A 26,210-nucleotide genomic window follows, 5' to 3' on the forward strand; every position below is an offset into this window, starting at 1 on the left:
CTACAAAGAGATGTGTTGTGAACATACAATCCCGTGTAACGTGTCATCTACTATCAGGAGCAGATATATCGACCTAACTTAATGCCGTTGTTTCCACTAGCAGCTAGTTGATACGGAGAGGGTTAAGCTCTTCATTTACCGGATTTACTGGCATTGAGCATGTGCTATAATAATAATAATAATAATAATAATAATAATAATAATAATAATAATAATAATAATAATAATAATAATAATAATAATAATAAAACCGAGCGAGTTGGCCGCGTGTTTAGGGGCGTGCAGCTGCGTGCTTGCATTCAGGAGATAGTGGGTTCGAACCCCACTGTCGGCAGCCTTGAAGATAGTTTTCCGTGGTTTCCCATTTTCACACCAGGCAAATGATGCAGCTGTGTCTTAATTAAGGCCACGGTTGCTTCCTTCCCCATCGTCGCCATAAGGCCTATCTCTGTACTTGCGACGTAAAACAACTTATAAAATAAGAATAGTAATATATGTATGTTAAGTGCTCAAACGGGAAGCTGGTTTGATCCTCAACAGTTCCAACATCAACTATCGTGGCTGGCCTAGGTGTCACTGAAGAGGTGTACTTGGGAAATGAGAAATGAGGTAGTTTCCCCTTACTTTCCTCACTGAGCCAGAAGTTGATATTACATATCGGTGTGCCAAGCCCACTAAAAAACGTACCACCTGCCCCCTATGAGCAATATTTTCACACCATTCACAACAGGGACTGGCTGCATAAGGAATTTACCGGGCGAGTTGGCCGTGCGCGTAGAGGCGCGCGGCTGTGAGCTTGCATCCGGGAGATAGTAGGTTCGAATCCCACTATCGGCAGCCCTGAAAATGGTTTTCCGTGGTTTCCCATTTTCACACCAGGCAAATGCTGGGGCTGTACCTTAATTAAGGCCACGGCCGCTTCCTTCCAATTCCTAGGCCTTTCCTATCCCATCGTCGCCATAAGACCTATCTGTGTCGGTGCGACGTAAAGCCCCTGGCATAAGGAATGGCATTCTCATTGCAGCCCAATTGTCAACATAAAAGCTTTTGATTGATTTTAATAATCTGCCCTTAATCCCATAGTCCCCAAGTATGGCGAACATTTTTTCCGTCGGTACCTTTTCATATGCTCTCTCTAGATCTGTAAAACATAACTGTCTATTCCAGTCGTAGCATTTTTCAGTTACCTGGCACATACTTAAAATCTGATCCTTACAACCACTCTGTGGTCAGAAAAAACACTGGTTTTCATCCAACTTCCTCTTAAGCACTGATCGCACCCGCCCTTCCAATATGCTAGTGAATACATGGCCTGGTATACAAATCAATGAGATACCTCGATAGTTGTTGCAATCCTCCCTATTCCCTTCCTTATAGATAAGGGCTATTACTGCTTTTGTCCAGTCTGAAGGTACCTTACTAACATTTCATGCTAATCTTATTACTCTATGAAGCCATTTCATCCCTACCTTCCCACTATACTTCACAATTCCGGTCTACTTTTGTCTACTCCTGCTGCTTTTATGACAAAGGAGTTTATTTGCCATTCTTTCCACTTCCTGAAGTGTAATTTCACCAACATAATTTTCTTCCTCCCCATGACCTCGGTTGTTCGTGACATCACCACAAATATTTCCTTTTACCGTGAGAAGATTTTCAAAATATTCCTTCCACACGTCCAGTGATTCTCTGGGATCTGTTATGAGTTCACCTGAATTACCCAAAACACTATTCATTTCCTTTTCCCCTCCCTTCATAAGATTCTTTATTACTCTTCAGAAAGGTTTCCCTGCTGCTTGACCTAGCCTTTCCAGATTTTTACCAAAATCTTCTCAAGACTTCTTTTTGGATTCAACAACTATTTGTTTCGCTCTGTTTCTTTCATCTACGTACAATTAACTACTCTGCATCAGCCCTTGTTTGGAGCCATTTCTGTTACGCCTTCTTTTTACTTTCACAAGCTGCTCTCTCTTCATCATTCCTCCATGATGTTCGCTTTTTCCCATTTGTACGCACAGTTTTTTTTAGGCATTCCCTTGCTGTTTCCAGTAAAGCATCTCTGTATGCCTATATTCTGAATTTGCTTACCGTCCACTGTTCGGAACTTCTTACTAATCATATCCATGTACTTCTAAGTTCCTCGTCCTGGAGATTTTCTATCCTTATTTATTTGCAGACAGATTTCATTTATCTATCCTAGGCTATATAGAGATACTGATTTCACTACAGATCAGATGGTGGTCTGCATCGTCGTAAAATCCTCGGAAAACCCATACATATTGTCAACGACTGTAGAACAATCATCGTGACTTATGGGACTTTCCGGGATGAGAAATGGACAACTGGTGCAAAGTGGTCGGATTAACGCATTGCTCGACACGTCGATCCAATGAAAACCTACTGGATCAGTGGAAAATTGAATAAACACCGCAGTGTATAAGGGTACCTACCGTGGTCCCTAGCTGGCCGATTAGCGAATAAATAATAATAATAATAATAATAATAATAATAATAATAATAATAATAATAATAATAATAATAATCTTGCTTCTTGAGTATGGTTAATTCAGCAAGCGAAGGAATTAATGAGGTGAAGAGGAGGTTGTCATTATCCGCGAGGTGTCTAACCCGGCATTACATTGCGTGTATGTGTGTGTGTTAACTATGTGTTTTGTTTCGAACATGGGATTTATTTAAATATGAGCTGGTGAGGGAGTTTCCGCTTGTATATAAAATGTTAACAACAGAATGACAAATGGTCGGAGATGGCCTAATGGAGTCGTAGAGGGAACATTAGTCGTGCCTCAGGAAATACATTCACCTTAATGAGTTGGCGGCATTGTCTCCGGACAAAAAACGTGACCGAATGTGGGCCACAAAACTTATATTCTCTTCCAGTTTTACAGGGAATTGTCAACTTCAACACAAATTAACCCTTCCTTTGTCGGAATTCACCGATGTTAGTGGATTATAACTCAAGACTGTCCTGTGTAATTGGATTTGTAAGGGACTTCGTTCCCCTTTCGAGTGGCTGAAGGCATTACTGCTCATAACTCAAATTTATTTATTTATTTAATAATTTATTTTTGGCCGGGGTGAGATGCTCAGGCGGTTGAGGAACTGGCCTTCTGACCCCACCTTGACAAGTTTGATCCAGTCCGTTGGTATTTGGAGGTGCCCAAGTACTGGCATGTAAAATAACTCCTGCGGGACTAAATTGCGGCACCTCGGTAGCTTCAAAAAGCGGAAAAATAGTTAGCGGGACGTAAAGCCAATATTTTTATTATTATTATTATTATTATTATTATTATTATTATTATTATTATTATTATTATTATTATTATTATTTAGTCTACGTATTGAGGAAGCAGTTAGTGGGACGTAAAACCAATAACATTACTATTAAAATTAGTTAATTAAATTTACGAAGCCCACGCAGGAACGTTGTACTCGGTATACCCGGAAGGAAGTGGGATTGTTTGGACGTCAGAAAGTCGAACCAATTATTTTCACTTCTGTAGAATTACGTGGGTCCGAGGTTCACGCAAACAACACCACCAGATTAATCCCTGGGGTAAAGACGGCCACCAAGCGAATTAGCCGTACGATTATAGTCGAGTAGCTATGAGCATGCATTCGGAAGATGGTGGATTTGAATGCCACCGTTGGGAGCCCTGAAATGGTTTTGCGTGGTTTATCATTTTGACACCAGGAAAATCCTAGGATTGTTCCTTGATTAAGGCAACGGCCGCCACCTTCCCAGTCCTAGTCCTTTACCAACCCTGCATTGTAGAAAACCGTCGATGCGTTAGTGCGATATTAAGCCGCTATAAATAAATAAATAAATAAATAAATAAATAAATAAATAAATAAATAAATAAATAAATAAATAAATAAATAAATAAATCCGGCCACGCGGTGTAGGGATATTGTGACTGCCTCTTACCCGGAAGCCCCGGCTTCGATTGCCGACCAGGTCAGGGACTTTTACCTGGATCGGAGGGCTGGTTCGATGTCCATTCAGTCTACGTGATTACATTTATTAATTGAGGGGTTATATGGTGGCGAGTTGGCGGCCGCGGTCTAGGAAGCCAAATATACCGGCCGAGAGGATTCATCGTGCCGACCTTATGACACCTCATAATTTTCAGACCTTCGGACTGAGCAGCAGTCGCTTGGTAGGCCATGGCCCTTCGGGGTTGTTCCGCCATGGGTTTTGGTTTGGTTTGGCCTGGAAATAGGGCTACCTTGAGCCTGTGCGTGATTCCGCTCACTTTGATCTGGTTCCCCGTTTTCATATTTCCCGTTCGATCTCCCTTGGTGAGCTCTTGTTCTCTATCGTTAATGCTTTTATTTGTGTAAAATAAGTGGGTACTTGGACGAAACTAATCTTACATCGGTCTGTTTTCAGACCGACCTTGATCTACGGGAGTAAAATCTTATTCAAAAGTTAGAAGTAACAGGCAAGAAAGTAGCGAGAATGATTGCTGGCACGAAGATGGGAACAATGGCAGGAATGTGCTTGGAATAAGGAAAGGTTAAGTTAGGCAAAAACTTAAGTGGACGAGCCTGGTACGTGTAATCCGGCTTCTGTGGTAGGGTCATTTGAGGCGAATGGAGGAAGATAGATTACCTAGGAGAATAATGGACTCGGCCGCGGATGGTAAGAGAAACGGACAGTGCCCACTTAGCCACAGAACCGGACAGTTACCACAGGTACAAATATAGGTCGCAATAATCCTTTCCACTCTTGAATTTTCTCTGCAGTTACAAATATTCCCGTCCTTCCTTGCTCACTTCCTTGTTTCTATTGATATCATCTACTCGTCTTTATCGACAACATCACTAACAATTTAATTTAGCAGTGCTTTGACACCCCTCTTATTTATCACTGTGATGAGTGCCATAATAAAGGCTCTAAAAAGGAAGGAGCAGCAGGACTTGTAAGCTTTCATCTTCGCAGATGACGTGGTGATATGGGGTGAAACCGAAAATGATGTGGAGAAAAAGCTGCGGAAATTGAGCAAAGAGTTTAAGAGGTATGATTTAAGTATAAACATGGCTAAGACGGTGGTGATGAAGTTACAGAGGGGAGATGACAAACCACAAATCAGAATAAATGACACCAAACTGGACAGTGTTCAAACGTTTAGGTACTTGGGTACTATAGTATCAAAAGACAACCTTGTAAAGTATGAGTTGGACAGTCGAATTAGCAAGGCAACTCAATTTTATCAACAAGTAAGTCAACTGCTGTGGGATAAACAAGTACTATTAAAGGCAAAGATGACGTTATATAAATCATGTTATACACCCATCCTCACGTATAGCTTGGAAACTACCACGTTAACGAGACAAGACAACTCAAAACTCCAAGCTGCAGAAATGAAGTTCCTACGCACTATGATACAGAAGACCAGGAAGGACAGGATCAGGAATGAAAAAGTCCGAGAGGACATGGGAATAGGAGACTCCCTACTACAGAGGATTCAGAAAGCAAGACTGAAGTGATTTGGCCATATAAGAAGGATGAGTGCAAGCAGGACTGCAAGAAGATAATATAAAAGAGAAGTAAAACGATCGGTGGGCACACCTAGAAAAATTGGACATATATGGTGAAGAAAGATGTCGAGGAGAGGACAAGATGGGGAGAAGGTTATGAGAGAACAGTAGTTCATGGACATACAAAGATGGAGGGGGCTCGTACACCACGCCCGGGCAACTGGAGATGGTGTACGATGATGATGAATAATAGTGAGAAGATGATAATGATGAAGAATCCTAAGGAAAATTATGAAACCTATTTGGGAGAATGACATATGTAAATTGAGAGCAGGACCTGATTTATATACAGCATCAGAAAAAAATAGGACATGCTTTAAAGAAAGAAAATCTTATTCTTTGGACAGTTGTACAGAATGGACGAAGACAGATTAACTAAACAAATTTTTGAACACTATGCAAATAAAAAAAAAACAACAACCAGCGTTTTTCAGAGAATCCGAAGAAGATTTTGAAATACTCAACATTAAAAAAAAAGAACACTTTGCAAATATAAACTAATTTTGGAAAGCAATATTTGATGGTAAATTTTCATAGAAAGCCAAGAAGAATTCAGGCAGTAAATGGATGGAAGAAATAAAACACTAACACCCAGAAAGGATAATGAAGTTTTGGGAAGACAAGAAGAAGAAAACTGTTTCATGTGGCCCTAAGATGAGCTAATCCAATGAATAATAATACTAATAATAATAATAATAATAATAATACAGGGTGAGTTGGTCGTTCGGTTAGGGTAGCGCAGCTGTGAACTTGCATCCGGGAGATAGTAGGTTCGAACCCCACTGTCGGCAGCACTGAAGATGGTTTTCCGTGGTTTCCCATTTTCACACCAGGCAACGACCTATAAGACCTATCTGTGTCGGTGCGACGTAAAGAAAATAGCAAAAAAAACTATATAATAATACAGGTTTACAATTGTTAGTAAATACCTTGTTAAATTATATGCATATATAACTGATCATTTGCAATATTGTTTTCGATTACTGATATAATGCTACTGAGAAAAAGAGCTTCTATTGGAGTTAATACAATTTTTAAGTTGCTCCTTTCTTTTTTCCCATTTAGGCCAGTATGTGTACGTGTGTTTCACATCATTTGCTTTGGACCTGTCTGAAGCCCAATGATTAAATAAATAAATAAATAAATAAATAAATAAATAAATAAATAAATAAATAAATAAATAAATAAATAAATAAATAAATAAATAAATATAATAATATTCAAATTAAGAAGGACATTGTCATCGCTAGCTTCAAAGAAGGTGAAGGACGGTAAACAATTAACACTCAAAGTGGATAACAAGTAGGGAAAGGTAGCAACGTTTGAGGTACGTCAAGGCGGATGTTTTCAGTTCAGTGCATAGCGGGCGGCCCTGTAAAGATGCGGCGATGTTGTGACTGAGATGAGGGGGGGAATGTGTCGGATCTCGGCTATTATATCATCATCATATCATCATGAAAACACAATCGTCGATGATTACAGGGCGGTGGAGTGAAATGAGGTGTCATGAAACATCAGGTGAAGGGCTGGGGAGGTGGGTGGGGGCGAAGAAAATTGGTTATGATTTCATGCTTTGAATGTGGACGTTTTATATAGAAAAAGGAAGCGCGGTCTGTCTGCTTCGATCTGTAATGTGGTGTGTAATTGGCTGAAGAGGACTTGTTGTTTAACTGTTAATGTGCGCCCTAGGGAGTTGATGCTACAATTAGCAGTGTACAAAAACTCTTCACCTTAGCTTCCTATCTGGCATGGATACAATTTAGTAAAATCTGCATTAGGGGTTATTCTATTAAATGGCCTCATTCATTTGTGTATTATTTTATTTTTGTACTGCATAGGGTATAATGGTTGAAAGCTAGCATTTCTCTGACTAAGGTAGGGAGAAGCGAGAAGGGGCGCAGAAAATCTTGAAATAAGAATTTAACAACCAGTAACACTTGCCACGCCTCCAAACCTCATTTTTCTAGCCTACGGCTGACCGCAAGCAGGCAAGACATAATTATGGGGCTGGTGATAGTGTTTGTAGCTTATGGCGAAAAGCAATGGTACTGTCTTCATCACGTTACAAGTCACATGCATAGTAAACCGTACATGAATATTCGATTTTCCTTGTCGGTCATTAATCTAAAAGTCGGTTGCATCTTCAAAATGCATTTCGAGAAGTAATGTGATAAAAGGAGAGCTCTCCTCCAAAAAAAAAGGATAAAGATAAAAGGAATGTGTAATATTAAAGAGGCGTAAAAGGCTAATATATAAATGCATTTCCTTTTGGTTAAAAACAGGGATTTTGTCATCAAGCTCAAACGTAGGCCTATACGAATATTCTTCTTTTGACATACAATGTCAACTACTGTATGATGTACTGGCTAAAATAAAATAGTAAGTGATACACGTTGAACTATCCATTCGAAATTAATATATTTTTCTAGTGTAAACTTATCCAATCCAATCCAATCACTACTGATCTGCATTTAGGGCAGTCGCCCAGGTGGCAGATTTCTTATCTGTTGTTTTCCTAGCATTTTCTTAAATGATTGCAAATAAATAAGAAATTCATCGAACATCTCCATTGGTAAGTTATTCCAATCCCTAACTTCCCTCCCTATAAACGAATATTTGCCCCAATTTGTCCTCTTGAATTCCAACTTTATCTATATATTGTCATCTTTCCTACTTTTAAATACACCACTCAAACTTATTCGTCTACTGATGTCATTCCACGCTATCTCTCCACTGACAGCTCGAAACATACCATTTAGTCGAGCAGCTCGTCTCCTTTCTCCCAAGTCTTCCCAGCCCAAACTTTTGCAACATTTTTAGTATCGCTACTCTTTTGTCCGAAATCCCCCAGAACAAATCGAGCTGCTTTTCTTTGGATTTTTTCCAGTTCTCGAATCAAGTAATCCTCGTGAGGGTCCCATACACTGGAACCATACTCTAGTTGGAGTCTTACCAGAGACTTATATGCCCTCTCCTTTACATCCTTACTACAATCCCTAAATGCCCTCATAACCATGTGCAGAGATCTGTACCCTTTATTTACAAACATATTTATGTGATTACCCCAATGATGATATTTCCTTATATTAACACCTAGGTACTTACAATGATCCCCCATCAACGCAGAAATTAAAACTGAGAGGACTTTTCCTATTTGTGAAACTCACAACCTGACTTACCATTACCTACTGTCCATTTCACAACATTATCGAGATCATTTTGCAGTTGCTCACAATCTTGTAACATTTATTACTCTGTACAGAAAAACATTATCTCTGATTCCACTTCTTTACATATATCATTGATATATATAAGAAAACATGAAGGTCCAATAATACTGCCTTGAGGAATTCCCCTCTTAATTATTACAGGGACAGTTAAAGCTTCGCCTACTCTAATTCTCTTTCTATTTTCTAGAAACATAGCTACCCATTCAGTCACTCTTTTGTCAAGTCCAATTGCACTCATTTTTGCCAATAATCTCCCATGATCTACTCTATCAAATGCCTTAGATAGGTCAATCGCTATACAGTCCATTTGACCTCATGAATCCAGGATATCGTGTATCTTGCTGGAATCCTAAAAATTGAGCTTTAGTGGAATAACCTTTCCTAAACACAAACTGCTTTCTATCAAACCAGTTATTAATTTCGCAAACATGTCTAATATAATCAGAAAGAATGCTTTTCCAAAGCTTACAAGCAATGCATGCCAAACTGATTGGCCTGTAATTTTCAGCTTTATGTCTATCACCCTTTCCTTTATACACAGGGGCTACTATAGCAGCTCTCCATTCATTTGGTATAGCTCCTTCATGCAAATAATAATCAAATAAGTACTTCAGATATGGTACGATACCTCAACCCATTGTCTTTAGTATATCCCCCGAAACCTTATAAATTCCACTTGCTTTTCTAGTTTTCTACTTTTGTAGCTTACTGTAAATATCATTGTTATCATAGGAAAATTTTAATACTTCTTTAGAATTAGTCACCTCCTCTAGCTGTACATTATCCTTGTAACCAACAATCTTTACATATTGTTAACTGAATACTTCTGCCTTTTGAAGATCCTCGCTAACACACTCTCCTTGTTCATTAATGATTCCTGGAATGTTCTTCTTGGAACCTGTTTCCGCCTTAAAGTACCTATACATACTCTTCCAATTTGTATGACCGCCAATTCTGCTTGCCACGATGTTATCCTTAGCTGACTTCTTTGCTAGATTCAGCATTTCTCCATTTCTCCATTTCTAATTCTATTTCTTTCCAACGTGCACCTCCTTATTAGTCTCTTTACTTCTGTCTTATAATATAGTGGATCTATACCATTCCCTACCACCTTTAAAGGTACAAACCTATTTTCACATTCCTCAGCAATTGCTTTAAACCCATCCCAGAGCCTGTTTACATTTTTATTTACAGTTTTCAACCGATCATAGTTACTTTTTAAAACTCCCTCATGCCTGTTTTATCAGCCATATGGTACTTCCTATTAGTCCTAATTTTAATACCTTCCTTTCTTTCACATTTATTTTTAACTACCAAAAAGCAGCTTCGTGATCACTAATACCATCTATTACAGTATTTCGGTTTCTCTATAGAACTCATCTGGCTTCACCAGCACCACATCCAGAATATTCTTCCCTCTAGTTGGTTCCATCACTTTCTGAATCAGATGCCCGTCCCATATTAACTTATTTTCCATTTGTTGGTCATGCTTCCTGTCGTTCGCATTACCTCCCCAAGTGACATTTCTTAAATTGAGATCACCCGCCACAATCACATTCCTTTCCCTATCGTTTCCCACATAGCAGATTATCTTATCAAATAATTCTGAATCGGCGTCTGCGCTACCCTGTACAGACACTCCAAAGACATCAAGTTGCCCATTATCTTCAGAGATGAGCTTTATCACCTTGAATTTCATGTTTGTCATCTTTAACTTTTTCGTATCTTACAAATTCTTCTTTCACCAGAATGAATACTCGCCCTCCTACCATTCCTATCTTATCTCTACGATACACACTCAAGTTCCGTGAGAAAATTTCTGCATCCGTTATATCATTTCTCAGCCATGTCCGACTCGTTGGCTGAACGGTCAGCGTACTGGCCTTCGGTTCAGAGGGTCCAGGGTTCGATTCCCGGCCGGGTCGGGATTTTAACCTTAATTGGTTAATTCAAATGGCTCGGGGGCTGGGTGTATGTGGTGTCTTCATCATCTTTTCATCCTCATCACGACGCGCAGGTCACCTACGGGAGTCAAATAGAAAGACCTGCAGCTGGCGAGCCGAACCTGTCCTGGGATATCCCGGCACTAAAAGCCATACGACATTTCATTTTCATTTCTCAGCTATGATTCAGCTCCTATTACAATATCTGGTAAGTATATATATCTATTAAATTACTTAATACCGGGCGAGTTGGCCGTGCGCGTAGAGGCGCGCGGCTGTGAGCTTGCATCCGGGAGATAGTAGGTTCGAATCCCACTATCGGCAGTCCTGAAAATGGTTTTCCGTGGTTTCCCATTTTCACACCAGGCAAATGCTGGGGCTGTACCTTAATTAAGGCCACGGCCGCTTCCTTCCAACTCCTAGGCCTTTCCTATCCCATCGTCGCCATAAGACCTATCTGTGTCGGCGCGACGTAAAGCCCCTAGCAAAAAAAAAATTACTTAATTCTATTCCTTTCTTTAAAATACTTCTACAGTTCGGCACTGACATTTTTATGTCATGCCTACTTGACTTCCAGTTCCCTGTTCCCTTATCACCGCTCCCTAGGCCTCCCCGTTTCCCTGAATATACCTTCTTATAACCCTTCTAAACAAATTTCCTAACTTATATGTACCACTGTGAACCCTCATGGACACATAATACGGCAAAAATAAACGCGTTAAGTACAAACTGGAACTATCCGTGAAAGCTCAATAATCCAACTTCAGACACGAAGTTAACATAATCGAAGAAATAGGTGGAGGAATATCGGTAACATACGAGGCTAAACATGTCTATTGCTTCATTGTTAGGATGAAGTATGTATATTCATTTTGTTAGCCTTTATGATACAAGTTCATAACTGCTATCCTGGATCAATGAATTGACATTTAAAGTGTGTTTATATCCTGCATGCTTGTATCGGAGGATTTTTCGGCACTTGAAGGAGCCCGTATAGCATCAAATTCTGAGAGATCTGTGTCTATGAAAACCATAAGCTGTTTATTGGATTTTCAGTTTTACTTATTAACAATACTAAACACCCTTTCGTTATTAAAACGCACTCCTTTAAAAGATTCAGAATAGCCTATGGGTAGAGTGCGTAAGTCTGTCAGTGGGAAGTACTGTACAGTACGTCAGGTACAGTCATTTTAGATAGGAAAGTGTCTGTGAATTTTGTATTGTTATGCGTCCGTTCTAAGCCCATTAACTTTACTCGGCACTGTCCTTTAACTAATTTGTTACTAATGTTTTCAGTCGGTGGAAGACTAGGCTGTAAGGAAGGATGATTTTCCGAAGATAAAGTATCTTACTTTATTTCTGTACGGGTCATGAAGGCCCTTGGAGATTAAATCCTCAGCTATTAGTAACAACTACTATTAAGTTGTTTTCAGTGCTCCTCTGAAGGAGGAGACGGGCCTCTTAGACGGTAACGCCGTCTCTCAGGACAGGATATTTTTGGTGGTAATGGAGATGTTTGGAGAAGGTGAGGGGGTTAGCGGCCGTGGCATATACTAGGAACTGTCCCGGCATTCGCCTTAGTGCAGGAAAATGAAAAACACACGGTAAACCATTCTCCGAATAGACGAATGCAGAGGTGTAGAGCCACTGTAGAGCCGTGCTCTGCTCGGTTGAGTCGGTCGGAGTGCAGAGCTGTCGGGCCGTGGATCAGCCGTGGCTACCCCTCCTCTGCTCGGTTAGGCGGTCGGAGTGCTGAGCTGTCGGACCACGGACCAGCCGTGGCTACCCCTCCTCTGCTCGGTTGGCTGTTCAGAGTACAGAGCTGCCGGACCACGGACCAGCCGTGGCCACCCCTCCTCTGCTCGGTTGGCTGGTCGGAGTGCAGAGCTGTCGGACCACGGACCAGCTTTGGCCATCCCTCCTCTGCTAGGTTGGCTGGTCGGAGTGCAGAGCTGTCGGACCACGGACCAGCCTTGGCCATCCCTCCTCTGCTAGGTTGGCTGGTCGGAGTGCAGAGCTGTCGGACCACGGACCAGCCATTGACACTTGCAGGCCCAAGCCTACTCTGCAACCGCCGAACCTCGTTTCCACAAACTCTGCTGGCACATCATATCCACCGAAACTCCTTGTTATTGTAGAGCATGGCGATAATTTCTTCGATGCTGGAATAAACAGTGCGTGCCATTTAGACTAATTCCGTGATATTTACGAAAAGTAATCCTTATGTACAAAATTACTGAACATCAGGATAACTTACTCATAAACTGAAACTATCAGACGTGAGTGTAGTGATAAGAATGAAAGATAAAGGCTGTTCGGAATGAACTCGACAGATGAAGCTGAACGTGGAACTGGGGTCAGGTGAAACGATTAGAGGACAATAAGTCACCTTCGGAAGAAGGAGGATGTTGAGTTGGGCCATTGATCAGCTTGAAGTGAGGGTCAAATTGTCCCCATGGAACTGGCAACAGTGGTCAGTACTTTTGGAAATCAGTTAAAATATACAGTTAAAATAAGTTTTATATGAGGTGTAGAGTCCCTACTCAAAACTAGGTTAGGTTAGGTTTAGTGATTAAGTAATAATTTAATCATAAATTAAATGTTTAACCTTATCTTTTTTCATGTTTGTTAAAATATGTTTTAATTAAGACGTTATTATGGTAATCAATAAAAAAGGGATGTAATAATTTCAATAAGTTGATATTACAATGTAATTTTGATAGTTGTTAATATTAAGAAGGAAGAGCGGCTGAACATTAACAAAATGGAGAAACCTACCCCAGTGAACAGGGGCGCAACTAGACCTCGAATCTTCGAGGATCGACGGTAATCCGCAGGGGAATGTTTTGACCGTGGGCCCAATTCGATAGTGTGCGGGGAGAATACTTCACTCTCCCATGGAGGGTAAGAGAAACGGAAGGAGAAGAGGACGATGATGATTAGACTAGCTTTTAGATTATTGAAGGTAAGAAGTGTGGATCTAAATGAGGCCACAGCGCTAGTTCCAAATATGTTTTTGGAGGGACATAATCAATTCACAGGGATTTGCAGACGGAACGCTGAAAATCTGAGCAATTTATCATCAACATGTATGTATGTATGTATGTATGTATGTATGTATGTATGTACAAAATACTTACTAAACTTTAGTAATGAATATTCGTTGTTCAACTTTCACCCTTGTTCATTTGGAAGGCGCTGAACCACATCGGTGATGGTCACAGCGAGTCGACATGTTTGTGATAATTTATTATGAATACTTTATCGTCTCTCACTGATAGTGCTCATCTTGTATTCGGATGGCGGAAGTGTTTAAGCCCCGTTGTTTACACAAATAGGAGGTCATTAGGCTGTAGCTTGTTCATCAGTTATTCTAACGGTGGTGACTATACTCGCAAATATTCGCCAAGACCCATAAAGAGTGTGAAGCCTCATTCAACGGTACAATTAAATTGACATTACTTGAGCGAATTTACATAAACTAATACTTATAGGCCATTATAATTCAAAATAACGCCGCACACATGAATTGCTATTCATCCAGCTTTATCCTCTTCTGTTGTTAATCCTTGTAACATGGTCCGTCAGCAAATTAAGTTCGCTTTAAAAAAAGCACCAATCATAAGGACATTTGCTAAGTTTTAAAACATCTATTTTCGCCTGAAGTAAAGTGTGAGCTTCAGTTGAGTTGCCAGTTATTCCTTGAGTCGTGTCTGGGCGAGTGGATGATGCAATAGCTGCTTGATGCATATAGCTCGCCCGGTGATGTCAAGGTCTCGGATATACGCGTAATGTTAAAAGAAGCGTTTTGACAGATAGGGCTGGAGGGAGGAGCAACTGTAGTGCCATTGCACGGTGCTGCCACATCCCTGCCATCCTTTCTCCTTCCCCTCACTTGTTCGTTCGTTCAGACCTCTGTGTTTTGTAGTATATAACTCAGAAGTGAAGCCGACCAGCAGGCTTATCTCCATGGCAATCGCAGTGGGTCCACGCACGTTTCCATGGCAACCATACCTCCTACTCTCTTCTTCCCACCAAGGAAGGCAGTAAACGGTCCTCCCTGTAAGAACTGTCATAACACATCTTTCAATATTAGAGCATGCTTCCGTAGAGCGCACAGTGTGATTGCTTCTTATATAGCACTATCTGATGGCTTTAGTGCGTTTCATGGCTCCTGAATTAAGTGTTGAACAGCGTATTTTTTATGCATGTAGATTATTAAACGCAATTCGCACAGACATTTTGAAGTTTCGTGAGGCAGAATTACAGAGAGTGAACCGGAATATCATCACATGCTACAACGCTAGTCTACAATTTGAGGGAGACATAATTATTGTACTGGGGTAAGTTATTGATTTTAATCTGAGAATTGTTTCAGGTTTTTCTTTGAGGTTTCTTATTAATTAACGGGTATTATTATTATTATTATTATTATTATTATTATTATTATTATTATTAACAAATACATCGCAATTGGGAAATATCCTGGTGGCAATGGCCACTTAACAGTAGTATAATAAAGTGAAGTTAAAACATATTTACCTAACAAGAACAACTGCAACAACGAGAGTACAACATGCAATTCCATTAAAAGAAAATTTTACAAGAAATACTACTACTTTAACATTCTACATCCAGCATTGTCATATACAAATTCGCACACACAGCTTAAGTATTTCCAGAGCTTAATACTACTGCTTACAATACTGTAAGTTGAGCTTATTACTTTTTTTTTTTTTTTTTTTTGCTATTTGCTTTACGTCGCACCGACACTGATATGTCTTATGGCGATGATGGGATAGGAAAGGCCTAGGAATGGGAAGGAAGCGGCCGTGGCCTTAATTAAGGTACAGCCCCAGCATTTGCCTGGTGTGAAAATGGGAAACCACGGAAAACCATCTTCAGGGCTGCCGACAGTGGGGTTCGAACCCACTATCTCCCGATTACTGGATACTGGCCGCACTTAAGCGACTGCAGCTACCGAGCTCGGTGAGCTTATTACTGGCTTAACATTACAAGTTATAATAAAGTTAAAACGTAAGTACCTAACAACAACAAGAACAACAACTACTATAACAACACAAGTACAACAAGGAATTCCATGGAAAGAAAATATTACGAGAAATGCTACTAGTTTAACATTATAAGCGATAATAAAGTAAAGTTAAAAACATGATTACCCAACAACAATCATCACTACAACAACAAGAGTACAACAATCAGTTCCACGGAAATAAAATATTACAAGAAATATTATTAGTTTAATATTCTAAATACAGCAGGAAATCAAAATTCAGTGTCTATCATTTACAACTTTTACTTTTCACTTTACACTAGCACTAATGTTCTTCTTAAACGATTTGATACCGGAAGGGAATCTATCAAATACTGCTGCAGGTAATTTATTCCAATCCTTAATGATTCTGTTTAAGAGGGAAACCTTCCCCACATCCGTACTGGTATCTGGCCTTAATTTTATGCTTGTGATTATTTCTCGATAAGTTCGAGCGAGGTTCCAATCTATTACTAAGTGGTGGTGATGGTGGTGGTGATTATTGTTTTAAGAGGAAGAACAACTAGGCAATCATCCATTATATAACACTAATGAAGGAGAAAAACAAGGGAAGGGATCCGAAACTTCGAAAAATGAAGGTATCGACCAAAGAAAGACAAGGGCATGAAAGGCGTGAAAATGAAAGACTCCCTAGCCCTCAGTAACCTAATAGCGTCGGGGTCGGAAAAGAACAAGAGTTGACCAAGTGGAGTCGGATAGGATAGACGAAATTGAGGAGCCGGAGACAAGTAAGTGGAAGCAATGCCAGGACTCAGCCAAGGGCCCCGTGGTCGCCAATCCACTCTTTCAAGTTCAGAGCCCCCGGGGCCACTTTTAGTCGCCTCCTTCTATTCCTAATAGTAGTCCAGGCAGCCCTTGCCGTGATGTCAAAGAAATGTGTTTTTGACGTAGTTAATACTTTCAATAGACTGAACTGTGGCAAATTTAAAATTTCCAATTTAAAAGTGTTTATGAACACCACAAGCAGAAGTTCTCAATCCCTTTTTATCAATACTAGGACACGGTTCACTTGTTCTTCGATGACATTTCATGCCTAATGACTAAATTGAAAAGCCAGTTGTCTTAAAAATGATGACCGCAATCCGAAATATCTGTTCTCCATGACTTTACAATACTCGGCCAATTCTTCTTCGTGCTCATTACTTGAAATATTTCCTTCAGAGTCTTGTGTTTATGAGGTTCTCAACGCCTTTCATTGTGCTTTTTTACTTAATATTCTAGAGTTTATTTCGTAATCGATGGCTTCCAATACCCCAACTTCTTCCCCTATTTTCTCTTAACTGTACAGGGTTATTACGAGTGATTGAAGCGATTTCTTAAATTTACTGTAGCTCCATGAATTGACATGGTCACGAAACTCAACAGTTATGTAGAAAAACTCAAAAAGTTTTGGTCTGCTGAAGTCGCACTTCAGATTTCTGCCACGAGAGTGCAGTAGCAGTGAGCAATATGCAGTGAGACAAGATGGCGACAGGAGCCGAGAAAGCGTTTGTTGTGCTTGAAATGCGCTCACATCAGTCTGTTATAACAGTGCAACGACACTTCAGGACGCAGTATCACAAAGATCCACCAACTGCTAACTCCATTTGGTGACGGTATGTGCAGTTTTTTAAAGCATCAGGATGCCTCTGTAAGGGGAAATCAAGGGGTCTGCCTGCAGTGACTGAAGAAACAGTTGATCGCGTGCGGGCAAGTTTCACGCGTAGTCCACAAAAGTCGACGGAGAAAGCTAGCAGAGAGCTGAACATACCACAGCCGACCCTTTGGAAAATCTTACGGAAAGGACTAAAGCAGAAGCTTTACCGCTCACAATTGCTACAGCCTTGACTCCCGATGACAAAGTCAAACGCCTTGAATTTTCGGCGCGGTTGCAACAGTGTATGGAAGAGGATGAGTTTGGTACGAAACTTGTCTTCAGTTATGAAGCAGTTAACAGACACAATGCGCGAATCTGGGAGGGGGGGAGGGGTAGAGAATCCTCACGCTATCGTGCAGCACATTCGAAATTCACCGAGAGTTAACGTGTTTCGTGCAGTCTCACGGTTTAAAGTGTACGGCCCCTTTTCCTTCTGCGAAAAATCCATTACAGGACACGTGTATCTGGACATGCTGGAAAATCGGCTAATGCCGCAACTAGAGGACAGCGCGAACTTCATCTTCCAACAGGATGATGCTCCACCCCACTTCCATGGTGATGTTTCGTCAATTCTTAAACAGGAGATTGCCAAACCGATGGATCAGTCGTGGTGGAGATGATGATCAGCAATACATTTCATAGCCTCCACGCTCTCCTGACCTAACCTCATGTGATTTCTTTGTGTGGGGTTACGTGAAAGAATCAGTGTTTACACCTCATCTCCCAACAAACCTGCCAGAACTGCGAGCTCGCATCAACCGTGCTGTTGAATCCATTGACAGGGACATGCTGCGCCGAGTGTGGGACGAACTCGATCATAGGCCTGATGTCTGCAGAATCACTAAAGGGACACATATCGAACATGTGTAAGTGTCAAAAAAATTTGAGTTTTTCTATGTGTGTGCAAAGCCTTGTGACAATATGCCAAATAATAAAGTTATTGTAGAGCTTTGGAATCGCTCAAATCATTTGTAATAACCCTGTATTTACTGTTTCCATCATTACTTATGGATACCAGTTCTTTTACTTTCTCGCATATTTGTTGATAATGGGACCTGTCTGAAAGGAATAACTAGAGCCTAATGTCGAATATCCGATATTAAGAACACATAGATTTTCCAATGCTGGGAAACCACGCTTTAACTAAAATAAGAGGTTCATAAAATCTAATATATTTTACTCATTAACGAAGATTTCATTACATTTACATATCTGAAATGTAAGCATTAACACTGCATGTAACAGGAAACCATAAATAGTTTCAGCTGACATCTTCAGATACAACGAGTGTTACAAATATTTTTCTCAGTTGCGTTCATTCAAAGCCACCATATCACACGCACTGCAAAGAAACAAAACATTTCTGCGAGAGTGCAACAGGTACGATACGATAATTGATCACTCTCTCCTAATAGTAATTTCCAGATTTAACATTCGCAAGAATATGAACGCTATATTATCTAACAAAATCTGAATGAAAGCATTAAATGAAAGTACGTTAGTCATATCGACGAATACAATTTTCATATTTGATATTTGGGGTTGTTGAAAGAAAATCTGTATCTTTATTGAAGGACTGATAGGACATTAATAACAAGTTTTTCAATCATGTTCCCATTTCCAGATTTAACTTCCAGGATTATTTAAAGAACATATGTATCCTTAAGGTATTAAATTCTGTAATGCTAAAGCTCCTCAGATCGTACCCCTGTTTGTAGTCCAGTCTTGCTGAATACTTGGTGGACGAAAGCCGTGGCGCGCGTGCCTACACCGGATGAAGAGATGAGGGGGGAGGGAGAGGGGGTGAGTGTATGAGGCCGAGTAATCCTTCAATCAAAGAAATCCAAAGCCTTCTTTTTTACGAACGAGAGGAGTAGAGCCAGGATTTGCCACGGAGGCGCTGCCTTGCATAACAAGTGTTAGGGGCACGGAAATCCACATGAGACGGGATTAAGAGACCGGGAAAGGATAGAAAGCGAATACGAGATGGGAAGATCTGCCTATATACACAACACACATGCACACACAAAGAGAAGAGTTCACGTAGTACGGATAAGAGAAAAAAATAGGAGAGAAAAGATTAAGTTACATAAATTGAAAGCAATTTTGTGACGCGAGTTTTATTTCTAGTGAAAGCTAGAAACAAAAATTCATCAGAGCGGTTCTTGACCGCCATATAAAGAGAACTGCACAGTACATGAATAAAATAAAGTGACCCACTGTGAACTGTACCGAGGTCAGTGAAATTAATAGAATTTAAAGTAGCAAGGGTCGATGTTTCGCAGAGGAAGAGTAGACTAATAACTGGGCGGTCTTGATCTGGAACTTCGCAGATCTTTGAAATATTATATACAATTTCTGCCTGTATTAAATTTCTACTGTATAGTTGCTTCTTTATCTGAGAGAATTTTTTAAGCCCGAGAACACACGTTTCATTTCGGTTCAAAGAACTTGTAGGTTTTATTTATGCATGTAGAATTAGAACTATGTGCGTACAATTCGCGATTATTACCAACATATCTCAGAAAATATTAGTTCTATCTGAAAATTGTAGGGTCTACATAACAAAAATTGTAGAAACTACAATTTAGAATCATTTGAAATGGGGAGAATATAAAATACTCCCTTATATGAGGATGGAACCGGGCTGAGTGGCTCATACGGTGGAGACGCTGGCCTTTTGAACCTAACTTCATAGGTTCGATCCTGGAATTTGAAGGTGCTGAAATACGCAAGCCTGTGTCGGCAGATTTACTGGCTCGTAAAATAACTCTTGCGGGACTAATTTCCGGCACTTCGGCGTATCCGAAAACCGTAAAAGGAGTTAGTAGGACGTAAAGCAAATAATATTAAACGTGGATGCCGTAATATCGCCGAGCCGGAAGGAAACTGCAATGACCAAGATCTAGAAATCTTGGCAACAATAACAATTACCCTGAGTATTGTTGTCAGATAAGGTGTGCTCTGTCTCTTCTGCTACCATTCATCTCCACTAGATTGTATCACTGTTGCAATTTAAAAACTAACCCGTCAACGATTGATATAGAAGATAGTAGTTCTTAAATGTCACCCATTGGCATCTGCGGATTAAGGAGTGAGTAAAAATTCCTGTAAAGAACAGATCCGGTTCTCGACTACTATATTTTCAAAATCATTCCTGCTAATGGCCTTCTTTTCGGACCAACTTTCCCCTTACTTTTTAATGGATATGTAGTGGGCAGTCAAGTGGAAACGGGTCACCTGCCAAAATGTGTAGTAAACTTTTCGTATCTCAAACGTAATCACCAGAACTCTTCAGACATTTATCCCAATCGTTCAAACCAGTTCTTCAAAAAGCTGGTGGGCTGTCAACGGAGCCACATCTGTACCCAGTCACAGACGCTTTCGTCCGAATGGAAAGAATTATTAACTAAAGAATGTTCAATTCGAGCTGCTTTCAATGGGGTTGAGTATTGTTGTTGGTTAAGGTGTGCTCTATAGGCTGTATCTAACATGCGATCACCTCACACCTATTCTCTAAACCAAGGAGGAAATCAGTCTAAACAGCTAGTATTTTAACGTAAGAATTGCGCACAAGTGTGTATAATGAAAGAATATCACATCTTACAATAGAAGCTGATTAAGTTTGTTCTTTTTTTAAGTCGGTAATATGGTATCTGTCACACGGCAGGTTGCAGAGATCAGGTTCATGGAATGTTCTGTTTTTACATATTTTGTGGTGGTAACCCTGCACCGCTAGTCCCGTTGTCAAAAGTCGAGGGTCTTGTTTAGGTCCTGTTCAAGACCGATCTAGCATTGCATTTCTAGTTTAAAACTCCAGGCATATTGATTTCGTTTTCTCTTGTCTTGTACAACTTTTGCCCACTTAGTCGTGAAGGGGAGCGAGAATCTTTTTCGTAGGTGTTCACCAGGAAAGTTTATTTCGCGAGTTCGTGTACTAACCTTGGTGGGGTGTATTTGGACAGCTAATTTTAAGAAACGGGCCTTTGTTTTCTCCAGGTCCTTCAGGCCCTTTACAGAGAAATTTTGCTAATACATTTAACACATAAAATAAACACCAGAAAAGTTGGCAATTTGGATGTTTTGTGGTAGGTAAGGTTAACTGCGTTGCCAACTTACATTAATGAAACAGAGCAAAATTCATAGAGAAAATCCTAGATTATTGCGTTACAAAGAGAGAAAGATTATTTCTGTCGCTAATACGAACTTTTAAACACGTCGTTAGATGTCTGTTTTACTGGGCGAGTTGGCCCTGCGGTCAAGGGCGCGCGGCTGTGCACTTGCATTCGGGAGATAGTGGGTTCGAATCCCACTGTCGGTAGCCGTGAAGATGGTTTTCCGTGGTTTCCCATTTTCACGCCAAGCAAATGCTGGGGCTGTACCTTAATTAAGGCCACGGCCGCTTCCTTCCAACTCCTAGGCCTTCCCTATCCCATCGTCGCCATAAGACCTACCTGTGTCGGTGCGACGCAAAGCAACTAGTTAAAAGAAGGTGTCTGTTTGAATACCAAAGAACGAAGAATATATTGTTAAAAGTTATAGCAGTCGTCAGATAAAGTGATATAATATATATATTGGCAACGCTGGGTGTTGTCTACATTGTGCTCGCCATATCCCTTGCTGTACTCTAGTGACTGAAATATAAAGCAGTTGTGACTTGTGCTTCTTACATGCGGCACTCTAGTGGATTAAATTGATGCTTTGTGCCACGTGGCCACTGGCACTCCCACAGCTCTTAACAAAACATAAAAACCTGAGCCAAAGAGCCTTTTGTACAGTCTCTTATGTTTGGAAGTGGTGCCATTGAAATCTGGCTCACCCATTCAGACCAGCGCCGCCAGAGCGCATGTCTGTTTGCTCGCTCGTTCAAGTGAAGGCAGAATAAGATATGCATACATTTTCTTCAAATTTAATGTAAACTACTCTTGAGAGGATTTCTAAGACAAAATAGCTGTTTATGTGAATTTTTCAAGAAATCGAGTCACTATAGTGAGTGAATTGTTTTGTTCCAGGGATCCCATGGACGCTATGTTTGTGGAGCAGCATTTTCTGCGGTCGCCGCTGCGCCTGTACTCAGAGATGGACGCAGAGAACAACAACAGCCTCTTCTCTGCCGCCATGATGGACAAAGCTCGGGCGCAGCTGCAGATGTGGGGGCGGACAGGTGGACCGCCGTACTCTCCCGCCGAGCTGCACGCTCTGCTCCTACAAGGTGGTGGTGCTGGGCCGGGCGGTGCGCCCCCTCAGATGTGGAGTCCAGGACGTCCACCCATCCCCATGCCACTCCCTGCTCATTTGTGGAGCGGCGCTGCCCCCAGTAGTCAGACATCTTCACCGTGGTCTTCACCTGGCCTGCCTCCAGGTCTTCTAGGACCTCCACCTCCGCCAAGTGCACATACCCATTCGCAACTCACCCCGCCACCCGCAACGTCATCGTCTAGTTCTTCCGGATCGCCGTCACCATCTGCGTCCTCTTCGGCAGTGGCGTCGCAGGAACTACGCCTTCCAAGGCCCATGTTCCCTACAATGAGTTCTCTGCCACCTCACCGATACAGCCCCTACCACTTGGTACCTAAACAGTTGTCTCCGCCTGCCACCGAGACAAGGAACTAGTGTTAAGGAGATTCTACAGCGTAAGAAACATGGCCTCTTCGGAGGAAACACTGCCACTTCTTAAATTTTTTTGCAAGACCTTTCAGAGGGGACAAATGCGAATGTTCGCTCAGATAAGGATTTATCTTAAAGATTGACAGCATCTTGCATTCCATGCTAAGATTTGGTGAACAATGATAACCCCGAAGAAAAAATCATTTGAGAAATTGAACGGTCAATATAAACATATTTTGAAGAGCTATTAAAACCCCATTATTATTTCATCAAATGAAGATGGGTGCTAAATTAATATACATAGCCCAGCTTCTTGCCTGAATTGTTAGCATAATGGTCTTCCGTTCAGATTGCTCTCGGTTTGATTCCCGACCAGATCGGGGATTTTAGACGGCCCTGGTTAATTTTTTCTGACTCGGAAACTTGGAGGTTATGCTCACCTTAAATTCATACATTCGATTTCATAGATTTCTTTCCGAAAAATACGGGACATCCCTAATTTTTCACTAGGACCCTAAATAAATCATGTCATCTTAAGATCTTAGTATAACAGAAAACAAATCAACCAAGAGACGAAACGTTAGTAACTTAAAAAAATCACAAATATTGTTCTTTATTTACACATTTTTCAAATAAGGAAGTACACTCGTGTCACCATCTCGAGAAGGTGCAGCTCTATACCGAATACCAACGGTTTTGTTTATGATCTTAATTTTAATTACAATTTCTCGCTTGTATGCTCTTTTTTGAATAGAACCATATTGTATTATTTACAATGATGTCTAATAAGAAACGAAATGTTAATAATTTCGAAACAAATCAAAAATAAATTTTACGTATAAAATTATGAAATCATATTTCAGCTTTTGGTCATTTTCGACCATGCAGCAGGTCTCAGTTTGAATATTTGATACTTGTCAGTGAAAGTCACTTATTACATTTACTACAATGCGTGTTGTTATATAAATTCATGTGATGAAATGAACTTGTACTTGGATTCGTAGTCTACACGTCCCGTAAAATAGGAAATCGTCCCTTTTTTTTCAAAACGCCCAAATGTTCCATATTTTTTAAGTGCGTGAAAATTTAAGGATTTTTCAATTTTGCCCAATGCGACTTTAAAATAATCGTTATTTTATTATAATCACCATAAAAACCCCCATTTATAAAATGTGAATGGTTTGTATTTTTATATTCAGGAGTTGGTAGAATGTGTCCTTTCAGAGGTTACCAACACTACGTGGAGTATCGAGACACTTTATTTCTCTATTCGAGATCCGTAGTCGATATATGTAAAAGTTAGCGTTGTTTTGTGGTGAAACAACTGTAGCCACATGCCTCATAGTACCATGTGGGTATAGCTTATGTCTTTAAGACAAATTTTTTAATGCCCAAGGAAAGTGAAGATTTACAGAAATTGATTCCCTTCTTGGAGACTGTCAATGATGACTCACGAAAAAAGAACAGACTTATGATAAACGCAGTGCAATCAATGCTAATTGTGAAATCGTTCTTCCAGAAAGAATGTGTAGACTGTGCGCCCGGGTTCGATACCCAGTAGCCTACTTCCAGAAATTTAAGATTAGATGGAGGGCTATATATTGTGAAGAAAATGCATGCAGCTCGCCTCCGTTGAGGGTGCGTCTAAAAAGAGCTGCCCCACCTCGGAGTGAGGACACGAGTTTACTTTAGTTTTACTTTTTTCCTAATGGTTTTCCGTGGGTTCCCATTTTCACACCAGGCAAATGCTGGGGCTGTACCTTAATTAAGGCCACGGCCGCTTCCTTCCAACTTCTAGGCCTTTCCTATCCCATCGTCGCCATAAGACCTATCTGTGTCGGTGCGACGTAAAGCCCATAACAAAAAAAAACTTTTTTTCCTGGCATGCTACATGTTTAACTGTCGAAAGAGTAACTATTTTGAATAACATTGTGTCAAAATACAATGTCTCGTTGTACTTCAGAGTGCATCTATTTTCTGGACAAAGAAATTCATCCCGCCACCCGCAACGTCATCATCTAGTTCTTCCGAATCGCCGTCACTATCAGCGTCCACTTCAGCAGTAGCGTCGCAGGAACTACGCCTTCCAAGGCCTATGTTCCCCACAATGAGTTCTCTGCCACCTCACCGATACAGCCCCTACCACTTGGTATCTAAACAGTTGTCTCCACCTGCCACCGAGACAAGGAACTAGTGCTGAGGAGATGTGTTTAAATAACGTTAAATAACGTGCAATAAATCGTTTAAATAACGTTTAATAATAATAATGTTATTTGCTTTACGTCCCATTAACTACTCTTTTACGGTTTTCGAAGACGCCGAGGTGGCGGAATTTAGTCCCGCAGGAGTTCTTTTACGTGCCAGTAAATCTACCGACACGAGGCTGGCGTATTTGAGCACCTTCAAATCCCACCGGACTGAGCCAGGATCGAACCTGCCAAGTTGGGGTCAGAAGGCCAGTGCCTCAACTGTCCGAGCCACTCAGCCCGGCAAATAACGTTTAAATAACGAAGTAATGACACAGTAATCTTTTGCTACACTATTATAGTTATTGTAATAATGAAAAATATAATTTTTCACAGGTAATATGAACCAAGATAAAGAGATCATATCAGAAATGAAGTTCATTACATGATCTGAACAAGTTCTTAGTAATAATACCGAAACGTTTGTAACTAGATTATTATCTCCATTAGCTCCAAATTTCACTACGGATTCGAAAGGTTGAGAGAGGTTACGTTAAATAAGTTAAGTGCAGTAGGTGGGCAATATTACCTTTCCAGCAACTTCTCAACTAGGCCAATCATTTGAGGGACATCTTGTTCGAGTTTACACGGGTGTAAAAATATTATTAAACTCTCTGGTCTAACAAGGCGGTGCCAACAAGGAACTGATGCATTTGAGTACAAGCAGAGTCAATTTACATAAAAAATTCAACCTAGTTGATTGACTGACTTGCGTATTAATTTTGCACCCCACTGTAATTCACTTTCGCGAAGTTATTTCATGGAAAGTTTGAATAATATAACTCTAAGATGCTAACGTAAAGAAAGAAGGAAAGAAAGAAAGAAAGAAAGAAAGAAAGAAAGAAAGGTTGTATTCATACAGTTCTACAAGTTGAGTAGTGAAACGTACTTTCGTCGTATTATTACCCTTTC

General features: G+C 40.5%; 1 protein-coding gene across 1 annotated transcript in view; it reads left to right on the forward strand.

The window, feature by feature from the left end:
• LOC136876920 (T-box transcription factor TBX20) overlaps positions 1 to 24,508 on the forward strand; it is a 500,438-nt gene extending 475,930 nt beyond the window's left edge. The window contains exon 6 of the mRNA XM_067150675.2: positions 22,458 to 24,508. Within this exon, the coding sequence (XP_067006776.1) occupies positions 22,458 to 23,058 (601 nt within the window). The 3' untranslated portion in view covers positions 23,059 to 24,508. The remainder of the gene's footprint in view (positions 1 to 22,457) is intronic.
• The last annotated feature ends 1,702 nt before the right edge of the window (positions 24,509 to 26,210 follow it).

The sequence above is a fragment of the Anabrus simplex genome, chromosome 7 (assembly GCF_040414725.1).
Source record: "Anabrus simplex isolate iqAnaSimp1 chromosome 7, ASM4041472v1, whole genome shotgun sequence".
Taxonomy (NCBI): Eukaryota; Metazoa; Arthropoda; class Insecta; order Orthoptera; family Tettigoniidae; genus Anabrus; species Anabrus simplex.